The sequence below is a fragment of the Nannospalax galili genome, unplaced genomic scaffold, assembly GCF_000622305.1.
Source record: "Nannospalax galili isolate Female #2095 unplaced genomic scaffold, S.galili_v1.0 scaffold14, whole genome shotgun sequence".
Taxonomy (NCBI): Eukaryota; Metazoa; Chordata; class Mammalia; order Rodentia; family Spalacidae; genus Nannospalax; species Nannospalax galili.
Window position 1 is genome coordinate 4,038,184 of NW_008336953.1, and position 24,621 is coordinate 4,062,804.

General features: G+C 43.0%; 1 protein-coding gene across 1 annotated transcript; it reads right to left on the reverse strand.

Moving 5' to 3' along the window:
• Positions 1 to 253: 253 nt before the first annotated feature.
• Enkur (enkurin, TRPC channel interacting protein) lies at positions 254 to 24,612 on the reverse strand. The gene is made up of 5 exons (XM_008831740.3): positions 24,094 to 24,612; positions 15,722 to 15,867; positions 13,960 to 14,183; positions 10,863 to 11,009; positions 254 to 1,587 (listed from the first exon to the last, which is right to left on the reverse strand). The coding sequence occupies exons 1-5, from the start codon at positions 24,168 to 24,170 to the stop codon at positions 1,414 to 1,416; spliced, it is 768 nt and encodes a 255-aa protein (XP_008829962.1). The 5' UTR covers positions 24,171 to 24,612; the 3' UTR covers positions 254 to 1,413.
• Positions 24,613 to 24,621: the final 9 nt, after the last annotated feature.

Here is a 24,621-nt window from a genome sequence, read left to right on the forward strand (position 1 = left end):
GTCCTTTATTCCTAATAAAAGAATGAAGAAGAATGTTCAGGGCTGGAGAGATGGCTCAGTGGTTAAGAGCACTGACCACTCTTGCAGAGGACCTGGGTTCGATTCCTGGTACCACATGGCAACTAACTGTAACTCCAGTTCAAGGGGATCTGATGCCTTCTGTCTTCCATGGGCACTGCACAACACAGGTACACTTACACACATTCAGGCAACACACTCATACACATAAAATAAAAATAATGGAATATTTTAAAAATTTCATGAAAAGTCTTTTCTTTGATATGTATAGATGGCTTTCTTGAGTTGAAGACCTCTCTACTTACATAAATCTATTGCTTGTTATATTATCTTACAAAAAGTAACTTTAGAACTCATAAAATTGGTACATAGGATCCAAAAGGTAACAAACCTGAGTTTAGTGAAATAGTCGCAGTGAGTTACGGAGTAAAGCAGAGTGGTGAAGTTCTTTAGCTATGTATATTGGAACTTTAGGTTTTGTTTTGTTCGTGTTAATCTTTTCCCCTTTTTGGGCTGTGTTGGGAATCAATGCCAGGTCCCCGTACAAACTTTTTAAGCACTCCATTGCTGAACTACATGCCTGGCCTTAAAGCTAGTCTGTCAGGCAGGTAACATGCCTACTAGCACCTTTCATAAAACTGTCAACTTTTCTTCCTTTAAATATAAGCCTCTCATCATGTACTGTTATGAACACTGAAGATATTTATAGTTGGGAATAACTACAAATAAAACAAGGCATCTAAGAATATATGTTTCAAATCTCTGGAATTTGGAAACAACATATAGGAATTACATGCTTATTTCTGAATGAAGACTTAGTTTTGGGGACTGAAGAGATGGCTCAGTGATTAAGAGCACTGGCTGCTCTTGCAGAAGACCTGGGTTCAGTTCCCAGCACCCACATGGTGGCTCACAATTGTCTATAACTCTAGTTCTGGGGGATCTGACCCCCTCTTCTGGCCTCTGAGGACATTAAACACATGTGGTACACCTACATACATGTAGGCAAAACACTCATACACATTAAATAAATAAAAAACTTTTAAAGAAAAGTTTTTTTTTTAACTGTGCTCTTTGTATTGGTGCAGAAAAAGAATGAAGTTCTAAGTACTGATTATATTTTTCAAGGTCCAGAAATTACTGCGTGTGAAACAAGTACAGAATAATAATGATTTACATCACACCATAAAAGCCCAGGACACAGCTTCAAACGTTAACGATCTGTTTACATGTAAAAATGTGACACTGGTTTAAAAAAAGCCTCTTCTTATACAATGAATAATCCAGTTATTCTTTAAGAACTGCCCAGTGCATTTATTCTCTTCACAGTCCTCTCTGAAAGCAGGTCGGTCACCAGGCTGTCCGGTCTCCTCTCCACTGAGCTCTCTGCACCATTTATTTGTTGGCTATGTAGATGACTTTGTGCTTCTCCAGGACACCAATGTCATGCTCCAGCTGCTTCATCTCCTCCTCCAGCCTCTGCTTGTGGATCTTTTTGGGTATGGAGTCTATGAAGACTGAGAGGGACTGGAACTCTCTGTGCACCTCCTCCCAGTTCTTTTTCAGCCCCTGCAGATGGGAAGAAAAGCTTAAAATACAAAGTTCACTGCAAAGGGACGGTGAATGGTAGAGAAGCCGCACTAGGGACAGAGTGTCAACAAGTGAGGAACACCACAGAAAGTAACTGTAGAAACAACAGCACCCCCCCCCCCCCAGGCCTGGGCCAGTGACAGAGCACACTAGCACAGCCCCCCAGGCCTGGGCCAGTAAGGAGCACATTAGCAGCTCCCCACCCCCAGGCCTGGGCCAGTGACAGAGCACACTACCACACCCCCCCGGGCCTGGGCCAGTGAGGAGCACACTAGCACCCCCGCTCCAGGCCTGGGCCAGTGAGGAGCAAACTAGCACCCCCCCCACCCCCAGGCCTGGGCCAGTGATGAAGCACACTGTACAGAAACCAAATCCTGTCTTCCACTGTCTGCTCAGTCCCACTGGGCCAGTTATTTGCTCCACTGTCTGTCACAGAACTTTAAAAAAATTTTTTATGTGTATGAGTGTATGCCTGCCTATGTGTAAGTGCACCCATGTTGTACAATACCTGCAGAGGCCAGAAGGTGTCAGAGACCCTAGAACTGGAGTTTGGAAGGTTGTCAGGAACCATGTGGGTGCTGGGAACTGAACCTTGGTCCTCTGTAAGAGCAGCCAGTCTCTTAACCACCAAGCCATCTCTCCAGCCCCACAGAGCTTGTTTAGAGTATCACCTATGTGCATGCTGAGTTCTGAGCACTGTGGAACTAAGCTCACAGCACAAGCTTGGATGAAAATGAAAATCAATAGTCTGAAAATTGATAGCCTCAAGGGAAAAAAATGGGAATATTTTTCCTAAAATTATTTCTGATAAAAGCTTTACTTTTTTTTTTTTTTGGTCTTTTTGAGACAGGGTCTCCCTGTAGCCCCAGCTGTCCTGAAACTCACTATGTAGACCAGGCTGGCCTTGAACTCACAGAGATCCACCTGCCTCTGTCTCCCAAGTCCTGGGATTAAAGGCGTGTGCCACCACGCCCGACTAAAAGCTTTACTTTTTAAGCATGAGTATGTGTGTGCCTGTGTTTGTGAGTGCACATGTGTGCTCATGTCTGTGGTGGTGGAGGACAACCTCAAGTGTCATCCTCAGGAATGCCACCTAGCTCCTTTCAGACAGGGTTTCTCCTTAGCCTGTGGCTCACCCATTTGGCTGGCTGGCCGGAAGCCTGGTGCTGTTTGCTCCTCCCATCGCTGGGATTACAAGCCAGCATCTCTATGTCTGGCATTTTTACATGGATTCTGGAGATTGAACTCAGGTTTTTGTGTTCCCAAAGCAAGCACTTTACTGAGTACTCCCCCACCCTCTAGTTTTATTCTTTTTTTTATTTTTCTCTTCAGAATTTTCAGCTTTGTATTCGTTCTTCACAATAGCAGTCACGTGAGAAGTCTGGCTTTTGACTAGCGTAGTCATATTTTATTTGACAAAACTGGCTTGTAAAAAAAGTCGGAAATTTGCTGGGCGTGGTGGAGCACGCCTGTAGTCCCAGCACTTGGGAGGCAGAGGCTGGCGGATCTCTTTGAGTTCAAGGCCAGCCTGGTCTACATAGTGAGTTCCAGGCCAGCTGGGGCTACGGGGAGACCCTATCTCAAAAAGACAAAAAAAAAAAAAAAAAAAAAAAAAAAAAAGTCAGAATTCAACTGTACAAAAGATGAGCTTTTATATATCTTTTTTGAAATACTATAAAGAATAAATCTTCCTCCATATAGTCAAGGGATCTATGCTTCAGTTAATGTATTCTAGAAATGATTGGAATGCCATTAAATGTAGAACACATGCTAATTCAATAATGCAGTTAGTGTTTTATGGCCTCTGAAATCAACAAATTCAAAATTAAGGATCTCCTAGGAGCTATAAACTCTTTTTCTATTTCTGCCTAGTTTCTTGTCTCAGTATACACCAGGGGGCTCCACTGACAAAATGGTCTTAAACTAATTGAATTCATTCTGTGAAATTTTATAAATTAGCACTTTTTATTCATTATGAGTGCACAGATCATTTTATTTACATGTGCTTGGGGTGGGGTGGAAGCACAAGGATGCTGGGAGCTTGCTGACCAGCCAGCCTACCTGAATCGGTGAGCTCCAGGTTCAGCAAGAAACCCTGTCTCAAAAAATAAGGTGGGCAGTGATAGAGAAAGTTATCACACAGTGACCTCTGCCTCCATACACGTATTAGGTACATATGAGCACATACAAAGGAAACATGTACATATACACACACACACACACACACTCACAGAGAGAGAGAGACAGAGAGAGAGACAGAGAGAGAGACAGAGACATACAGAGATACAGACAGACAGAGAGACAGGAAGAAGATGCCATTTCAAAGAGAAAAAGAAAGAGCTTTGGAAATCCTCGAAGCAAAACGATACTGTAAAAGTGCAGAGAAGAAGATGGTGGTGCACCAACGATGAGCATGCCAAGCTCAGTCACGCAGAGGGATGTGGAAAGCACATACCCTGAAAAAAGTACAGAGACAGTTCTCATCCTCAGGACTAGCCCAAAGCTATAGTATAGTGGTGAGTCAATGAGAAATCCCATGGTGTCACTCTGTATGACTCAGTGGTCAGGCACTGCCTAGAGAGAAAACTTATCTTTAAAAACAGCTTCCCTGGGGCAGGAGAACTGGGAACAGCCTTAGGTCAGGTTGCCTGGAAGTGGCATGCCTCAGCCCCAGGGTGTAGGAAGGCCCTGGAGGCAAGTGTAGAAAGCAGACAGGCTGTATGATGACAAGCCAAAAGGTGCAGGCATGGGAAGCTGGGCAGGGAAGTGCATGGGGAAGGGCAGGCCTGACACTGCGGGCAGGAACAGATTTCATCAACAGAGAACAGCCCTGAAGTTAGACAGCTCTTGCCAGATCAACCTCCAAAGCCACAGTATCTGTCATTTACTGTCTAGAGCCCCAGAGCCCTGAAGTTCTGGGGTGCTCCATACACCCACGCTGCTTCCCTCTAACGGGGTGACTAATACTCAGGAGTTCTCGAAAATATAAGACAAGGTCTTCCACTTGAACATCTCAGCAATGCTGTGGTTGCTTCCCATACTCCCAAGGCATCTGAGAGGCAACCTCCACTCCCCACACCAGGGTGTACAAACCAGGATGTACCAAAGGGTGAGAGAACCTGCCCAGCCCACAGACAATGGAGCTCAGTGTGGAAACCCTGGTACAAAAAGGAAAACTACCAGAGTGAAGATATCCGGTGAAAACTGCAGTTTTTCAATATAGACTTAGGGACAGCATAAACATTTCCCAAGTTCAACAGACCCTGCCCTACTTCAGTGCACATACTGGAAGGCTCCAATCTTCAAGGACTCTGAATAGCCACAAACTCTTCTATCAGAAAGAGCAGTGCTAGAGGACTATCAATACACCTGATCTCAAATTATACTACAGAGCCATAGTAACAAAACCAGCATGGTACTGGCACATTAAACAGGTATGTAGACAGATGGAACAGAATAGAGGATCTAGAAATAAACCCACACAGCTATAGCCACCTAATTCTTGATATAGGAGTAAAGAAACATACACTGGAGAAAAGACAGCTTCTTCAACAAGTGGTGCTGGGAAAACTGGACTTCCATGTGTAGAAGAATGAAATGAGATTGGGGAAAAAATGCTCTAGGATACGGGCATAAGTGAGGACTTTCTGGAAAGGACTCCAGCAGCACGGAGATAATCCCAAGAATTGAGGAACAGGATTGCATGATAGTAAAAGGCTTCTGCACAGCAAAGGAAGAGATCATCAGAGTGAAGAGAGAGACTACAGGAAGGGGATAAAAACTTTGTCAGTTACATATCAGCCAGGGTTTAACATTCAGAATATATAAAGAAATGCAGAAAGTAAACTGCAAATAGCCCCACAAACCATCCCACAGATAAGTTGGCTAAGTATTGAACAGACAGTTCTCAAAAGAATACAAATACTTGCCAACAAATATTGCAAATGTGTTTAGCATCCTCAGTCATCAAGGAAATGCAAATAAAAGCTGCTTTGATGGCTGTCATCACAAAAACAAATGACGAGAAATGCTGAGGAGGAGGTAGGGGAAGAGGAACTGTCCTTCACTGCTGGTAGGAATATAAGCTGCTACAGCCACTATGGAAATCAATATGGAGTTTTCTCCTAGAACTGGAAACAAATGCCATGTGACCCACTCCTGGGTACTAGGATTCCTGGTCAACACACAACAGAGATGCTGGCACAACCATGTTTATTGCTGCACTATTCGCAGCATGAACCAGCCTAGATGGCCACCAACAGACAAATGGATAAAGAACACATGGTACACACACACAGTGGAATTTTATTCAGCCTTAAACAAAACCATGACATTTGCAGTAAAATGAATGGCATTTAAAATAATAATTTTAAGCAAAATAGGCAGATTTAGGACAAATATCACATTTATTCTTGAAGAAGTAGAAGGAGGAGGAGGAGGAGGAGGGGGAGAACTTAAAATTGTGTGTGTGTGTGTGTGTATGTGTGTGTGCGTGTGAGAAGCCACAAGGACAGAAAGGAGCCATGAGAGGGGAGGAAGAGATCTAACAGGAGGGTAAAACAAGCAGGTAAAGGGAAATGTGTAACAGGAAAGCAGGCGGACTATTTGGGGGAGAAGGGGACAGAGGGGTGGGGCTATGGGAGAGGGCCGGGCATGGTGGGGCCCGCCTTTAATCCCAGCACTCGGGAGGCAGAGGCAGGAGGATCTCTGTGAGTTCAAGGCCAGCCTTGTCTACATAGTGAGTTCCAGGACAGCTGGGGCTACAGGAAGACCCTGTCTCAAAAAAAAAAAAAAAAAAAAAAAAAAAAAAAAAGACAAAAAATGTGAAAGCAGAAAAAGGGCTATTTGGGAAAAGGAAGGCGACCTGTAGGCAGGGAGGGGGGCACAAGAGGGCAGTGGGGGTGAGCACGGTCAAAGTACCTCACTTCCACATATGAAAATGTCACAATGACACCCATTACTTCTTTAGTTTTTTTTTTTTTTTTTTTTTTTTTTTTTTAGATTTCTCTGTAGCTCCAGTGGACTGAAAGCCTGAAACTTACCCTGTAGACCAGGCTGGCCTTATCTCACAGAGATCTGCTTGCCTCTGCCTCAGTATTTTGTAAAAACAATCTATGTGAAGAAAAATGAAGTAAAGGAGAGTGAAAGTGTCTTATGCAATAAGGACTTCACCATAGGTAGAAAGCTTTTAGGGGCAATAAATCAATGATCTAATTCTGTATTTTGGTAGAAGTAATGGTGGAATAGGGTGCACTAAATAGGATTCATTTGTTGGGGGAGTGGGGTAGCAGATTTTGACCCCTTATTGAGTCAGATTAAGCCAAAGATCTGGGAAGGGGAAAGACAGAAGCCCAAATCATTCAGGTCACATTTTCCAAAGAGGGAGATGGGTCAGTGCAGTTTTTAATAACACAAGAGATGTGTTCCCAAAAGAAGCCCTTAAAAGAATTCTATCTCTCCCCCATCTTTCATTATGAAATGTGAATATGTTTCTACAGTGCACCACAGGGGTGCCTACCACAGACAGGAAATGTATATATTTATACACTTTCAAACAGCAGAGGTTTTCATAGTGAGCTGGGAGATACTTTATAGTCTGTGGCCACAGCAGTACTCTTTTTCTGTGGATTTCTTTTTGAAGGGTAGTCTACTTTTATCTTCTAGTGTGTGCACAGTTTGGATCAAAGTCCACAGCTAGGGATGGAAACTAAATATAATTTCATATTATGTTGATGTAGCCTCCTTGCTGTTTCTAAGACCTTTTATTTTTGGTTGTTTTATCTTATAAAAGAGTCTTTCATCCGTTGCAGCAATAGCATTTTCTTTTTTTTGTTTTTTCATTTTTCTTTCTCCTATTTTTATGCAGAATTAATATTGTTAATGATGTAAACATTCAAATAGAAAACCACCATCCTGTGGTTTCAAGAACCACAGAAGAAATGCATTCAGCTTCTTGCTCCGGGACCCACTGGCCCCCACACACTCTCCACCTTCCTGCCCTGCCCCATGACAAGGCTGAAGGAGGGCTGATGCTGTGGGGGTCTCTTGGTTTGTGTTCCTCCTGTCCTGAGTTCAGATCAAAGGTCCCTGGTAGGAGAGGAGAGGGTTTGGGGCATTCTTCCCACTTCCTTCCAGACCAAGGACATGCTCCTAGCAGCGTTTACCTGAACTGTGCCCTTCGGTGCCAGCTCTCATCATGCTCTGAGAACACCACTCCTGTTCCCACCCTTCCCATACACAGATAGTGCTAGACTTCCCTGTCCTTAGTCCTGGGGCCTCGGGGCCTGCTGGTTCCCTTCCCCAGGCTTCACTTCAGTCTACGGTTCCTTCCAAATTTCCCTTCAGAGCCCAGCTGAGTCCGCCTTCTATTTCCCACTGGAGCCCCACTTCCCCTTGCTGCCCTTTTCTGAAGTGGGGAAAACACCAGCCTGAGAACTGAGATGTAACTTTAGTCCTGATTCATTGGTTTGATAATTCTATGACCAAAGGCAAGTGTAAAAGTTCACTACAGTATGGACTATTTGTTTTGGGTGTTATACTGTTACCACGAACATGGGACTGTGCCTGGAACACAGAGATTAAAATAACACACAAGTTAATAAGTGTATGAACACTCACACAAATCTGCTTAACACATTGCATTTTATCTCCTCATTTGTAGAATGAGATGTTTGGGATCACTAGATCCGATGGTCCGATCCAGGTGTGAAGAGACTATTCTTTTAGGAAGAATGGGCTGACTATGGCTTGCTCCGGCATACAACCACGGTGCCATAGAACTCTCTGCATCTTGGAAGCAAGGTCCAGGGCTTGTCAGTAGGTTGGCAAGTGGTTTTGTTATTAAGGAGTTATGCATTGGCTAGTGTGATGGTTTGAATGAAAATGTCCCCCATAGGCTCCAAGTGTTTGGACATTTTGTCCCCAGATGATGGCACTGTTTTGGGAGGTTTTAGGAGGTGTGGCCATCCTGGAGGAAACACATCACTGGGGGTGGGCTTAGAGAGTTCTTAAGCCTTGCCAGATCGTCAGTCTCTTTCTTGCTTCCTGTGCCAGCATGATGATGTGAGAGCTGAGCTTCTGCTGCTCCTGCTCCAGCCACCTCCAGCCACCATGCCTCCCTGCCATGACAGACTGTAATTCCCCTGGAATCGTAAGCTCAAATAAACTCTTCCTTCTATAATTTTCTTTGGTCAGTGTTTCTATCACAACAAAACAGTGACTAATACAGCTAGTAGGCATTCAATGAAGGATTTGCTATTTTGCTATTGTTGCATCAAAGGGAGGCCAGAAGAGGAAGCCAAAAGTTGCTTTCCCACCACCACCCCAAGGCATAGGTGGAAAGAGTCTGCATTCAAGGGAAGTTCTTCCTATCCCTCTATTTCCCAGCATTGTGTGAGTATAATACTTTGGCTGTCACAGAGGCATATTGTTCCTGAAAATGGAAGATGCCAAACTAGAGTGAAACAGTGGGCAAATCCCTCCCTTCCCCCTACCCCAATAACCTGCAAGTCCCCATGTGGTACCTGCCAGTGTCCCTCCCCTTTCTCCTTTCGGCTCCATCAGTGCACCTTGTGAACATCAGAGAAGTGAGACCAGTGAAGGATGGAGGGAGATCCAGAGGGAGGGAGAGAGGGAGGGAGGGATCGTGGGGGAAGAGAAGGAAGGAAAGGAAGAAGAATCTCCACACTAACAGGCCCTGTCTGTAAGGCCCTCCTGGGGTCTGGTCCCTCTCACTCTACATTTGAGGTTCAACTTAAGATCTGTCTCCTTTCTTCAACTTGACATCCACACATCCACATTCATATCTATATAGACATATATTATATATAATATATATTATATATATATCACTTCCCATCAAGCAAATTATAACATTCTTTGTAGTAAAAATTACATCTAACCTTTTATGGTATCTTCATGGCTTAGACTAATACTGTGTGCAAAATAGACATTTAATAACCTGATTATGATGACATTGATTAAATACTAAGAATTCTAATGATTTATGACCCATTTTCAACAGAAACTAATAAGGTAAAAGAGTTTTCACTTTTCTACAATGTGTGCATGCATGATTGTGTGAATAAGGACATGTGTGCCAGGGTATTTGGGGGTCAGAGGACAGTCTCAGGCCTTGGTCCTGGCCGCACCTTGAGACAGGGTCTGTTGTTTGGTGCTGCCTGTGCCAAGCTGGCTGGCCCATGAGCTCCTGGTGATTGTCCTGCCTCTGCCTCCCATCTCGCCATAGGAGTGCTGGGATCATGGGAGCACACTACTGCACCTGGCTTTTCATGAGTTCTCATGCTTGTGTCCCAAGCTTTTATCCATGAACCACCTCACCAACCAAGTTCTCTTGTTTTTATGAGGTCATTGGAAACCATCTTGCAGAAAGCTTTCAAAATGATTTTTTAAAAGAATAAAGAATCATTTCACCCCTGTAAGGGGGGACACAACTGAAGAGTACCATCAGATGCTTAATAAACACTCTGAGCAAATGACAGAGCCACACCCTACCCCACCCTCCACGACTCATGCTTCAGATAGACATTTGCATTAAAACTTCAACCTGGCTGGGTGTGGTGGCACATGCCTTTAGTCCCAGCACTCGGGAAGCAGAGGCAGGTGGATCTCTGTGAGTTCAAGGCCAGCCTGGTCTACATAGTGAGTTCCAGGCCGGCTAAGGCTACAGAGAAACCCTGTCTCAAAAAGACAAAAAAAAAACAAACCCAAAAAATCAAAAACAAAAACTTCAACGTGAATATGTCTTTATGGAGCCTTTATTCAAAGCAGAGGAAATGTATGCAATAATTAATATCTATTTATTTAATATTGTGGATCGTTGTATCATAGGAAAGGAAAAAAGTGGTTTGGGGACAGCTTCAATTATTCTAGAGCTCCATCTAGTGAAAAATACTTCATCTATGAGTTGTGGGGTTTTATTTCAATAAATTCGGGGACATGTGAATGAAAACAAACATTCTCTCACTTTATTTATAATGTTCATTGTTAGAGAAAGTAGGCTTCCTTAAAAAGAAACTTATCAACTTGGAAACAAAATACTATTCTATGATCCTTGTATTATCATTTGGTTTTTCTCTTTCCAGGCCTCCACTTTACTCTTTCAGTTGTTGCTAAAACCAAAACAGAGTTGTGACTTCAGAATCAAAGCCCTGGTCTCTACAGCTGAGTTGATGCAGGGTGGTAAGACCTTTTCCCAGAGCATTCCAGAGTACCCCCAGTTCCAGAATGCTTACCTGCAAAACGGCCTCCCTTTCCTCATCAGATAGTCTCTTCATAGCTGCTTTCTTAAGGTTCTCCTGAATATAATTATCATATTCTTCCTGGGCTTTCCTTACATCCTCATTTCGCTTACATATGTACTCAGGTGTGACACCATAATCCTGTAAGGATTTTTCAGGAAAAAAGAATCAGCATCCTCACTGCAGCTTTGTGTGTGTGCACATACCAACCAATGACTGAAGAACAATTGTGTGTGTGTGCACATACCAAGCAATGACTGAAGAACAATCGTGTGTGTGCATGTCCCAGCCAATGACTGAAGAACAATCATGTATGTGTGTGCCAATGACTGAAGAACAATTGTGTGTGTGCATGTACCAACCAATGACTGAAGTACAATCATGTGTGTGTGCACACCAACCAATGACTGAAGAACAATCGTGTGTGTGTGCACACCAACCAATGACTGAAGTACAATCATGTGTGTGTGCACACCAACCAATGACTGAAGAACAATCATGTGTGTGTGCGTGTACCCCAATGACTGAAGAACAATCGTGTGTGTGTGCACACCAACCAATGACTGAAGTACAATCATGTGTGTGTGCATAACAACCAATGACTGAAGTACAATCGTGTGTGTGTGCATTCCAACCAATGACTGAAGTACAATCATGTGTGTGCGCACACCAACCAATGACTGAAGAACAATCGTGTGTGTGTGTGGACACCAACCAATGACTGAAGAACAATCGTGTGTGTGCGCACACCAACCAATGACTGAAGAACAATCGTGTGTGTGTGCGTGTACCAACCAATGACTGAAGTACAATCATGTGTGTGCGCACACCAACCAATGACTGAAGAACAATCGTGTGTGTGTGTGGACACCAACCAATGACTGAAGAACAATCGTGTGTGTGCGCACACCAACCAATGACTGAAGAACAATCGTGTGTGTGTGCGTGTACCAACCAATGACTGAAGAACAATCGTGTGTGTGTGTGTGCACACCAACCAATGACTGAAGAACAGTCTCACAGACTTAAAACTTTGCTAAAGACACTGCAAGCTGACAAAATTCAATGGTTTCTTTTCCCTATATGAGAACTGGTTGATCCCAGTCTTTTAGAAGTGAGGTGTTGGGCCAGCAAAATGTCTCAACAGGTAAAGGTGCTTATCACCAAGTCTGATGACCTGAGTATCATCTCCTGGATCCACACAGTGGAAGCAGAGAACTGACTGGACAAGTTGTTCTCTCCACCTATACTGCACACACACACACACACACACACACACACACACACACGCACACTAAATACATTTAGAAGGTTAGATTATATTTGGCATACTATGCTCAAGAAAGAGAATGCCACAGTCCATTTCAGAAAGAAGTCCAACAGGTGTGCAAACAGCTTCAGTGATCTTAAATGTTCCCACCAGCAGAACAACTACAGGCAAATGTACTCTGCTCACAACTGATGTGTTGTGCACACTATTCTTTGTTATACTTTTACTAGCTGCTGGTGTCAGATGCTTAATATACTTACCATCATTCAATCCTGGCTACAACTCTGTGGTCAATCCAATGGCTTGGTATAGACCATAGAGCTAATGTGGCAGAGTTTTCCTAGAAAATTGTACTGCCTTTAAGAGGGTTTACTTACTATCTTGTCAAGAGCAGCACCAAGAGAACAACAGGTGTGCCACGTTTGATGAACACGTGCAAGTGCATTAATCTGCTATCTTTATGTTTCTGTGATGGATACTCTAATTTCTTCTGTTCAAGGAAGAAAATGTATTGATGTGGGCAGCTCAATCAGAGACAGCCCTGAGGTCGCAGAGTGTGTGGCAGTTGGGGGTATAACCATCAAAGGAGAAAGGTTTTTGTGTGCAAATAAACAAACACCAGCTTGGCGGTGCTCTAAGAACCCAGGAAGGTGAATGTCCCCTTTCCCCAAGGATGAGATGGGCCCCAGAACTGTTGGCTCTTTAGAGCAGCAGGGGCAGGAAGTGTCCTTAGCCACCTTCTCAGCATGTGTGGCCAGACAACTGCTGACACTCTTCCAGAGGTGACATTAGCCTCCTGGGAGAGGAAAGTCCCCGAGAATGGGCCTCAAGGCCCTGTTTTCCACTTGTGGTACTCACTGGCTGTATCTGAAGGCAGGGTCCGCATCCCTCCCTGTGGCAACCTCCTCTCCGTTCATCCCCTTCCCTTTCTCCTTCCCCATTCCCTCTTCCCTTCCTTTCCCTTCCCTTCCCCCTACCCCTTCTTTGTTCTTTTCCCTCCCTTCTCTCCCTGCCTCTTCCTCTCCCTCCATCCCTCCCTCCCTCCGTCCCTCCCTCTGTCCCTCCCTCCCTCTGCCCTGCCCTCCCTCTCTTCCTTCCATCCTTCCATCTAACCTTCCCTCTCTTCCTTCCGGCCACAACTTACTATTGTTACCACTCCTTAGGATTTTGCGCTCCTGTTTTAGCACGTGTTCATACACTTTTATGCTCCATAAAGTATACAAGATTTACATATTTTCTTTGTAAACTTTTGCTTAAAAAAATCTTCTCCATCTGTACCTTTAAACTTAAGTTTCTATAATGTTACGTTTCATAATGATGATGTACTTTTCTGATAAACACCTTTTCAGATAGATATCAGTGACCCAAGTAATTAATCAGTGCATAGTACTTTCAGTGCTTCATCTGAACTAACGTCGAATAAATATATTAACATTAAAATAGTAACACAAGCTACGTCTGCTGGACTGAGGGGTGGCACTGAATCTGCACTTGTGCCCCTTTCTCTCATTCTGCTCCTAGGTCGCTGCTGTCCAATGACTGATCTCAAGAGCTCCTGAAAGGTTTACGAGCACTGTCTGCCTCCAGTGATGTGCGCCACCAAAAATTAATGTTCTTCAGAGAATGTGCTGTAATCACTAAATGTATAAATAACTCACACTGAGGAGAGTAATCTCATCAGTGTAGATCTGAATTAAACAGACTGCAGGGAGGAGGCATGCAGAGGCTTGTCTGCCCAGCAAGAGGATGCATGTGAACAGAGCCGGCTATCAGGAGCACCTCTGGATACATTCGAATCTCACAGCTTGCACTGAAGTCTACCTTTTTATTGATGTACTTTGGGAGCAGGCCTGATGCCTCCAGATCATGCTTATCTCCAGTTCTCTTGTCAACATAAATTGGCTTCGGCTTTTTGGCCACTCCCATGATGACGTCAGATGCATTTGTATTTATGAAGTTTTTTCCACTCTGTATTCCCATGACTGGATGGTCTGTTCTTAAGGGCACTGGTGGCTTCTTGGGAAAGCATCTATTAAACTTTTTTTCTGTTAAACATAACGTTTTCTTGTTAATATTATAAAGTAAACAATGCTACTCAACACTATTTGTGACATCCAGATATTTACCACTAGTATTGAGGTTTCATTAATAACACAGTCAAGAGTTTGAGGCCAGAGGTCTACATAGTGGGCTCTAGGCCAGGCAGGGAGACATATTGAGACTCTGTCTCACGAAAGGAAGGAAGGAAGGAAGGAAGGAAGGAAGGAAGGAAGGAAGGAAGGAAGCAAGCAAGCAAGCACTGGGCTGGCAAGATGACTCAGCAGGTAGAGGTGCTTGAAGGAAGGGAGGGAGGGAGGGAGGGAGGGAGGGAGGGAGGAGCGAACTGGGTGTGGTAGCACACACCTTTAGTCCCAGTACTTGGGAAGCAGAGGCAGCCAGGTATCTGTGCGATGGAGGCCAGCCTGGTCTACATAGCAAGTTCCAGGCCAGCTGGTGTAACAGGGAGACTCTATCTTCAAGAAAAGAAACATATCCAAGTAGTTAGGGTAAAAAATTTATGTGTATCCACACATTTATTGATTTCTATATATCAAATATATAGTCTGTCAATCATACCTCAATAAAGTAGCTTAAATAGAAAAATATAAGTAATCCAAATGCAAAAAAATTAAGTGTAACGTAATAAATTGAGTGCCGAAAAATATTAAAATGTCAGAGGGGATAAGAACACTGGCTCACTACTGCATTCTTGCAGACTCTTAGGAGAATATTTTCTTATACCAACTACAGCAACAGGGACTAAAGAGATGGCTCAGTGGTTCAGAGCACTGGCTGCTCTTGCAGAGAAATGGGGTCTGGTTCCCAGCATGCACATGGTGGCTAAAACTGTCTGTTAACTCCAGTTGCAGGGGATTCGATGCCCTCTTCTGACCATCGTGGGCAAAACACAGCACAATGGGCGCACTTACATACATGCAGGCAATACAGTCATACACATAAAATAAAATAACAATATTTTTAAAACTATAGCAAAATATACTCAGCTTTCCCATTTTATATAAGCTTTCGATTGATACAGTGTCATCCATAATTACGTCTTTAGGAGAAAACTACTGTAAAGCCACCAAGTAAATGAGTCAAACTTGTAGGAAGCCCAAGAACTGATGGGTGTTTTCACTGAAACTATTCTTTTTACATGGGTAACAGCTATGCACTCAGCACACAGTTAACAAGTGAGAGATCTCAGGGGCTGACATTCTTGCTCCTCCGTCCTTGTATCCCTCTCCTAAAGGAACTACCATCCAGAATTGATCTTATTTCTCTGTACCAGACACTCTTCATTAACAGCAGATGGAATTGTTTACTTTAACCCAGTCTTTCGGCTTGACAATTCTAATCTGTTTTTATATAGTCACATTAACATGATTAGTCTGTGATAAAATGTAAAATAATTAACAACTGTACCTGCACTCACATGCACATACCCACACATAGATACACAGTCATTTACACACACACACACACACACACACACACATACACACAAACAAACAAACCAATAAAAAACAGTGATAAAACCTACTGGGTGGAAGGGTTTTTTCCTTCGAGTGTTTCTTCAGGAAGTCCTTCGGGGAGGGCGTGTCAACTTTTGCAGGCCCCATAGTTTTCATTGCAGTTTTAAATTTCTTCATGTCATCTTTTACAGTTGCTCTGAACACTGATGTGTACCTGAAATCAGATTGCAGCACTTATATTTCTAGTGAAAATACTTAAAGTTTAAAACGAGGCACAAATCTGTAAGTTATATACATTTACCTTCATAATGGGGAACAGGCCTAGAACCAAATGATATGGCTCCATCCACCAGGCCTATAAAATCTAGGTTGAAAGTGTTGCCAGGGCAAAGTTGCACTGGACTCCTTATTAACCTCTGCATATCAGTAGCATTGGTTGGGGCATGTTCTTTCCCACTGCTCATCCCCTCACTCCCAGTCTCACTAGGAGTTATTTCATTATCTTCTCAAGGAACCCAAATTTCATTGATTTTTCTCTAATGCTCACATGTGTCCCATTTTAATGATCTTTATTTCTTTTTAAAAATTTTCTTAAGGTCAATCACAGATATTTGACTTAAAACTTTGAGGCTTTTCTGACACGGGTGTTTAAAGCTGTAAGGTTTCCTCTAAGCTGCCTTAGCTGCATCCCGGGCATTTTGACCTGGCAGGCTTCATTTTCATGCAGCCCTCCATACTTTCACATCTCCTTCCTTTTGCAGTGTGCTTCCACGTGCTTCCTCAGTTTTTGTGTATTTGAGATTCCCAAATACCTGATTACTGATTTTTTATTTATTTCCACTGTAGACAAAGACTATACTTTGTATGACTTCAATTCTTTAAAAAATACTGACATTTGTTTAATGGCACAAGTATGGTCTGGTTTGGTCAAAGTTCTTTGTAAACTGGAGTGGTTGTTGGTAGGTTCTAGCAGGGGAGCACAGGTAGACCCTGATTGTACACACTTTACTGATGAATGGTCCTCTCTGTGTAGGGAAGGTCATCCTCTTCCACTTGGCACACAGCTTTGGCAAGGGAGTGGTGAGGGCAAGGGGACACCTGCCTTGCCAGCCAGACCACCCAAATCAACCCTGGTGTTGCATGCAGATTGCCCTCACACCTTGTGTATGCTTGCAAAGAACGCAGTCTGCTGAGTGTAGTGGTTGAGAGTGTTTTCAAGTGTTCTGTATCTTCAGTGAGCTGTTTCTTTTCTTTTCAATTTCGAAAGAAATGTTGACATCTGACTGTAATTACGGATTTGCCTATTCTTTTCATTAAACAGCTTTTGCATTATGAATTCTAAAATTCTAACACTATTATATCTTTTCCACTTCATCATTATAAAATAGCAATCTCTACTCCTTTTAGAATTCTGTACTCTAAAACTACCATCTTACACTATTGCGTCCATTCCAGGTTTCCTCTGATTTGCGGTAATATACCCATTTGCATTCTTGCATGTTATTTATATCTTTATTATGAGAGATTTCCTCATAGAGCATGTAGACATTTTATCTAATCATAGTCACTTTTGTCTTGTATGTTCATATCATTTACTCTAAGAATGATTTTATTCATGTATATGTGTGTGTATGTGTATACATACATGCAGGTGCCCAGAGGTCAGAACTGAACATCAGATCCCCTTGGAGCTGGAGTTACAGGTGGCTGTGAGATGTCCAGTGTGGGTGCTGGGAACAGAACTCTTGTCCTCTGGAAGTGCTCTTAACTGAGGAGCCATCTCTCCAGCCCTGATACATCACTTACTTTTAACGTGTATTTTTTTAAAAAATTATTATTTTTATGTTTAAGAGTGTTTTGCCTGCATGTATGTAAGTGTACCATGTGTGAAATGCCTGAAGATGCCAGGAGAGGGTGTCAAGGGTGTTGGATCCCTTGGAACTGGAGTTATGGACAGTTGTTAGTCACCATGTGGGTTCTGGGATCGAACCCCAGTCTTCTGCAAGAGCAGTGTTGTTAACTGCTGAGCTACCTCTCCAACCCCTTAATGTGGTTTTTAAAGTATATTTATGGGCTGGCAAGATGGCTCAGGGGCGAAGGTGCTTGTTGCTAACCTGATGATTGCATTTGATCCCCAGGGCCCACATAGTAGAAAGAGAAGACCCCTGGGGATCAAAGGTGTGGGGGAGCTCACCTGGCTTGCAGACTGACACTGTCCATAGCTTGCCAGTGCTCTCTTCTGCTTTCTTCTCCATGTTTCATTTTATGTTGTTTTGTGATTGTGTCTTCAGGTTCACCTATATTTTCTTCTTTAGTGCCTTAGCTGCTGTTAACCCCATTTACTGTGTTGTTTTAATTCAGGACATTGTATCTTTATGTCTAAAAGTTAGATTTGGATTCCCCCACCACACTTCCATTTCTCTCCATATGTTGATCACGTCTTCCTTTACCTTTTTGTTTTGCTTTTGTTATTGTTTTTTTTTGAAACAGGTGTCTCCCTTTAGACCCAGCTGGCCTGGAACTCACTATATAGACCAGGCTGGCCTCTGCCTTCTGTGTGCTGGGATCAAAGGTGTGCGCATGACCCCTGGGTTCTCTACCTTTTCGAGCATGGTATTTAAAGTAGCTGCTTTGAATGCCTGTCTCCTAATTCTCTGATCTATGCCACTTCTGTTTATATTGACTGATTTTCCTACAGGTTACATCTCAGATTATGTTTCCTTCCATGCCTGGAAATCTCTGATTGGATGGTGTTATAAATTTCATATTGTTGTTTGCTGAGTTTTTTTGGTCCTTTCTCTTTTTATCTATCTTAATTGTTTTATTTTTCTTTAGCTTTATTCTGGGATGCATCTCTCAAGGTTGAAAACAGTGATCATTTTAAAGCTAGATTTTAAGTCTTAGGGCAGGCCCGCCCATAAGAGCTTGGTCTCTGGGTTGGCCCCACTACTGATGTAACATACTGTGTAGATTAGGAGACACTTGCACTCTGGCATATGGACTTCACCCAGTACTGCTGTTCTCTGAGGGTTATTCTCTTGGCCTTGGCAGTTTCATTACACATATGCATGATTAGCCAGAGTTTAGAGAAGTCTGATGTAGGTTTCTGTTGCCCTCCATACAGTTCTCTCCTCCACACACTGTGCTGAGAATTCTAGCTTTCTATCTCTAAACTCCGAACTGTGTCTCAATTCTAGGAGCCTCCTAGGCTTTGTTTACATTTTCTTTCCTGGACTGAGGCCAGGAAATTCTCCCTAGAGAGGACGTTAGGGCCAGCAAGACCTGCTTCATTGGTTTCCCTTCTCTTAGGGGAAGGCTGCTCTATACCGTCTGTTGACCAGTGTTTGAAAAACACTGTTTTATGTGTTTTCTTCCTTCCTTCCTTCCTTCCTTCCTTCCTTCCTTCCTTCCTTCCTTCCTTCCTTTCTTTCTTTCTTTCTTTCTTTCTTTTTTCTTTCCTTCATTTCCTTCCTTCCTTCCTTCTTTCTCTCTCCTTCCTTCCTTTCCTTCCCTCCCTCCCTCCTTCCTTCCCTTTCTCTCCCTCCCTCCCTCCCTCCCTTCCTTCCTTCCTTCCTTCCCTCCTTCTTCTTTCTTTTTTTCTGTTGTTCTAATTGTTTCTGGTTCGAGAGTAAATCCCATCCTTGCTTGGAAGCAGATGTTCAGCTATCTTACTTAAAGAAACAAAAAACAAAAATAGATTTCTTTTTCTCAACAGCTTTGGAAAATTATCAGGATTTGAGGTACAGGTTATCATTAAAATTTTGTGTATGATATGTACCCAAATTAAGTTGTATTAATATTGTTGGAAGGAAATACCTCAAAATATAACTGTGTTTACCTTGGAGAAATGGAATATGGGGCAATCTGTTTCCTTGTCGGGTCCCACTTTTATTTTTTGACAATTTCATAATTGCATACAAAGCACTGTGATCACACCTGCCCACCGTCCCCGCCTCAGCCCCTCCCACTCTGAGCTAGCCCACTTCAGCAGCCGTATTCTCCTTATGTGGAAACGCAAACTCTTTGTGCTTTTAGGGCCCTTCCTCACTCTTCACCTCAGTAGCTGGGAATAAATTATGGAAATGGAGGAACTCATCAGACATCTTCAGGAAACAATATTCAAGCCAAACCTGTGCCTTAAAATTTCTGTGGATGTTGGCAGATAAGGTGTCACAACTAATAATATAATTTCCTTTGAGGTGAAGCAAGGTGCATCTATACCTACTTCTTTTTAATTTGCAATTTTGTGATTCAATACTTGTTGTGGCTCAGAAATTGAAAGCATACTCATCTACTACATAAGATATTCTATTCTGTATTAACAATTTATTCCAAATTAATAAAAAATGAATAATAATAATAATCCCTTCATTTTACCAATTATCCACAATAAATTGTTTCCATTTCTTCTGAATAAATTGCAATTGTATCTTAAAAATATAATATAGTGATATCTTTTCATGTCAGCATATGCAAAACTTGTTTCTTTTAAATGGCTCTACTTTAGTCCATTTTCTGAATGTTGTGGTTTATTATAAAGATATAACAGGTGACTTTATTAGATAACTAGTTCTATTGTCTAATTATTAGAGTGGGCTAGAGATAACAGATAATTTATTTTGAAACTAAAATTGTCATCTTCAGTAAACATACCATAACTATTTTATTGCCAGCAATCACCAAGTAGTAATTCACATTATTAAGATGGTAGGAATTCATTTTATTACATTTTTAAAGGACACACAAAGAAATAACATTGGTCAAAATTTCAGATACTTTCAAAGAACTTCAGGTTCTTGAGAATTTTTATATATAGTCAGATACTCCATAAGCTCATCGAGGTGGTAGCCTCTACTACATAGTGAGACCCTGTCTCAAAACAAACAACCAACGAACCCACAATAGTTGCTGCTTCCCTCAGCTAATTACTGCTTGCTCATCAGACTGACAAATGCCAGAGCTGAGGCGGCTAGTTAACAGTGCACCGGAATGATTCACAATTCCAAACTACCTCCATGAATTAATGATAGACAGAGATTAAAAACAGACTCAGTTATACAGTTACAGGAGCAGAGAGGCCAAGCTGTACTGCAATGCATCTGAGCACAGGGCATGGATGCAAAACTTTTAATGGAAACTCAGGCTGCTTGGATGAAAGTACTGTACCAAATATTAAGAAAAGGAGATGCAGTTTAACACTTGTCCGAACTATACCTGGGGTATTTTCTTAAATAAAAGGGTAAAATGAACAGGATTAGTGATATTAAAGTATTACAATCATAAATAAAAGAGTAAAGGACTTGGTGAAAATCTTGAAAAATCATCTCATGCATCATGAGTAACTCAAATTTTAGAAAGTGAATCATGACTCCCTGTTACATTTAATGCTGTCATCCCTCAGGTCTCAACTACAAGAATGTTCTTTCAGTAAATCTGGGGCATATATATCTCACTTCTAAATTTTCATTGTCACCTAATATTTGAAACTTTCCTTAGGGTTTTTTGTTTGTTTGTTTGGTTGTTTACTGAGACAGGGTCTCACTATGTAGCACTGGCTGGCCTAGAACTCAATGTGGATCAGACTAACTTCAAACTCAGCGATCCACCAGCCTCTGCCTCCTGAGTGCTGGGACTAAAGGCATGTGCCACCATACCAGGCATTCATTAGGGTTTTTAATAATATAATATTTGGGGCTTAATCAACATTTTATTGCACATATTTCTGTTCACCAAGAAGTCTGTAAACTCTTGATGTGTGGGACATCACAAATGCAGCCAGTGGTCAGTCTTTGCCAGTGCTGCAAAGCTGTGGCTAGCTTCCTTGGAGCTGGGACTGTAACTCACTGATGCAAATGGGGTTGTACATGTAAGTCTTTCTTTCTTGTAATTAACTCTTCTTTACTGAGGAGCCTGAGTGAGGGCAAGAGTGTGCCAGTGTGGTGAGAGAGAAGTAAGGATTTGTTTTATCATGCTCTTTGATTTACTTTTTTTTTTTGGTCTTTTTGAGACAGGGTCTCCCTGTAGCCTCAGCTGTCCTGGAACTCACTATGTAGACCAGGCTGGCCTTGAACTCACAGAGATCCGCCTGCCTTTGCCTCCAAAGTGCTGGGACTACAGGCATGCACCATTTTGTGTATGTATTATGCCTGCATGTAGGTAAGTGCACCTGTGTCGTGCAGTGCCTGTGGAGGACAGAAGAGGGTGTCAGATCTCCTGGAACTGGAATTACGGATAGCTGTTAGCCACTATATGGGTGCTGGGATTCAAACCTGGGTCCTCTGCAAGAGCAGCCAGTGCTCTTACCTGCTGAGCCAGCCCCTTATTGTGCTCTTTGTACAAATCAGAGGTTTGCACGCATGCCACCTCCTCAGAACCTCACCATTGTTGCTGACTGGGAAACTGACTTCACAGCTCTTTCGATATTTCATTCCTTATCTTCCTAAGTCCTTTGTAATTAGTTTCTTCCAAGTTAAGGCAAGGAGCTCATGGTGTCACCTGAACATGCCCACAAACACTAGGGCAGTGTTATGCACATAGCAGGGGCTCAGTTAATGATCGCTAAATGAATACTAAATTGATACCGCTCCTATTTTTTTTCCTAAACAAAATTTCCTAGGTGCAGTAAAGCTCTTTAATTTACCAATGAACAAAATGCCTATCTAGTAAAATATCTTAACATTCAAATTCAGTTTGCATAGAGGGTAGCATCTTTCAGTGTGTTACTGAGAGGAGGAAGTTTATCCTGTACAGTGTATGGGAACTTTAAACCAAAAGTTGACCCAGCAGTAACTAATTTGAACACTCACACCTCTGCAGGTGTGTCAGCCTTTATATTCCTCTGACTTCTGCTAGGTTCTGATCAGTCAGTGGAAATGCATGTAGGTATTGCTCTGATTTCAACTACATACTCACTTGGACTTAAAATGGAAGGAGTTGTATGTGTGCTGTTGTTATTACTCTATTCTGATTAATTATTAATATAAACAAATGAGCATTACATTTGAACGGAGCCTCTATTCCACTTAAGTTAGTATGCACATCACAGAACAAATGGAAATTTACTGCAGACCTCCAAAGCAATGAGTTATAGAGCCTGGTTTTATAGCCTAGGGCCTTTTTGTTGGTGTTATTTGGTTTTTGAGACAGGGTCTGTTTTGTACCCCAGGATGGCCGTGAACCCAGATTCTTGTCTACACCTCCTGAGGGCTGGGATAGGGATGTACCACGACACTGGGCTGCAGTGTTCTTTAGGTTGTGGCTCACATAATGCAAAAGACAAAGATTAAGTAACAGAAAATCCATAAAACCCAGGAGGGAAGAGATTATCCCCGCTAGTTACCTTCTGCTCTCTTCATGGGTTTAAATGAAGTTTAAAGAGTAGCTACCTAGGGCAGGAACTTGTGCATTTGCATTGTGGTTTTTTTGAGACTTGGGGAGTATCAGTGGTCCTAACAGATCCATAAAAATTGTTGCTCAGGCCAGGCGTGGTGGCACACACCTTTAATCCCAGCACTCAGGAGGGGGAGGCAGGCGGATCTCTGTGGGTTCAAAGCCAGCCTGGTCTACACAGTACATTCCAGGCCAGGTGGGGCTACAGGGAGACCCTGTCTCAAAAAAGACAAAAAATAAAAATTGTTGCTCAGTTACACATTTTGGAGTCTCTTTCCATAAAACCATTTCCCTTGCATTCACCTACAAGATCTGAAAAAGACCTTACATACCTCTCTAGGTCCACCATCTTTATTTATCCAACTGGAATACTGAATCTCAGAAACAAATGAAAATTTAACTTTAGCAATCATCGAGAGGGAAAAAGTACCACACAGCAGAGTGCTGCAGTTCAGTAGAACACTGAGCTAAAATTAAACAGCAAATACCGTAACACTGTGACTCTTCTCTTTTCAGCAACGTGCATTTCACATTGTTACACGGCACACCATGTACAATTAGATCAATAACTACACAGTAGGAGACTAAATGCAACAATAAACTGAAACCTCTTCTCTAAATCGTGACATGATAAATAAGTACATCGGTCCACTTGCTGAGTAGTTCTAAGTGGGGTCATGATGACATGTATGTCCAGCTCATCCTACGTGGGGCCCTGGTAATATGTATGTCCAGCTCATCCTAAGTGGGGTCATGATGACATGTATGTCCAGCTCATCCTACGTGGGGTCATGATGACATGTATGTCTAGCTCATCCTAAGTGGGGCCATGACGATATGTATGCCCAGCTCATCCTACGTGAGGTCATGATGACATATATGTCCAGCTCATCCTACGGTGGGGTTATGATGGCATGTATGCCCAGCCATCCTACGTGGGGTCATGATGGCATGCGCGCCCAGCTCATCCTAAGTGGGGTCATGACATGTATGCCCGGCTTATCCTACAAGGGGCCATTCCTCTCTGGGTTCACCTTTGCTTAGCACATACCTAGGAGGCCGGGGCGGCTCCTTCAGGTTGCTGGGAATGAGGTTATAGATGCTCTCGGAAGAGCTCGTCGGGTCCATAGCCTCCGACTGCCGCAGCGCTGGCTCTACCCGGCGTCCCAGTCCTCACGGCGTTTCCCCCGCTCGCATCAAGGAAACGAAGTTCCGTCTCACTGAATCCCCCTCGGGTCTTTTCAGCAGCCCTCCCTCGGGAAGAAAACAAAGCACTCTCCTTCCCAGGGATCCTCGCGTTGTGGACGGCACGGTTGCTAGGAGACGGTTGCTAGGAGACGGTTGCTAGGAAACGGAGGCGGAAGGAAGCCAGGGTAAACTAGGGCTCTTCTCGGGTCCACTTTTGGAACGCCTTCTCGTGCCTGGGAGAGTCGTACCGGAGTCCCGGCGCCCACGGGGATGACTGGGAGGAAACCGAGTGCGAGGGCATCACGGTTATTACGCTCCGCTAATCAGGAGCGGCCGCCACAGCGCGAGCGCCGCTACTGCGCAGGCGTCACACCGCAGGCTCCACCGCGCA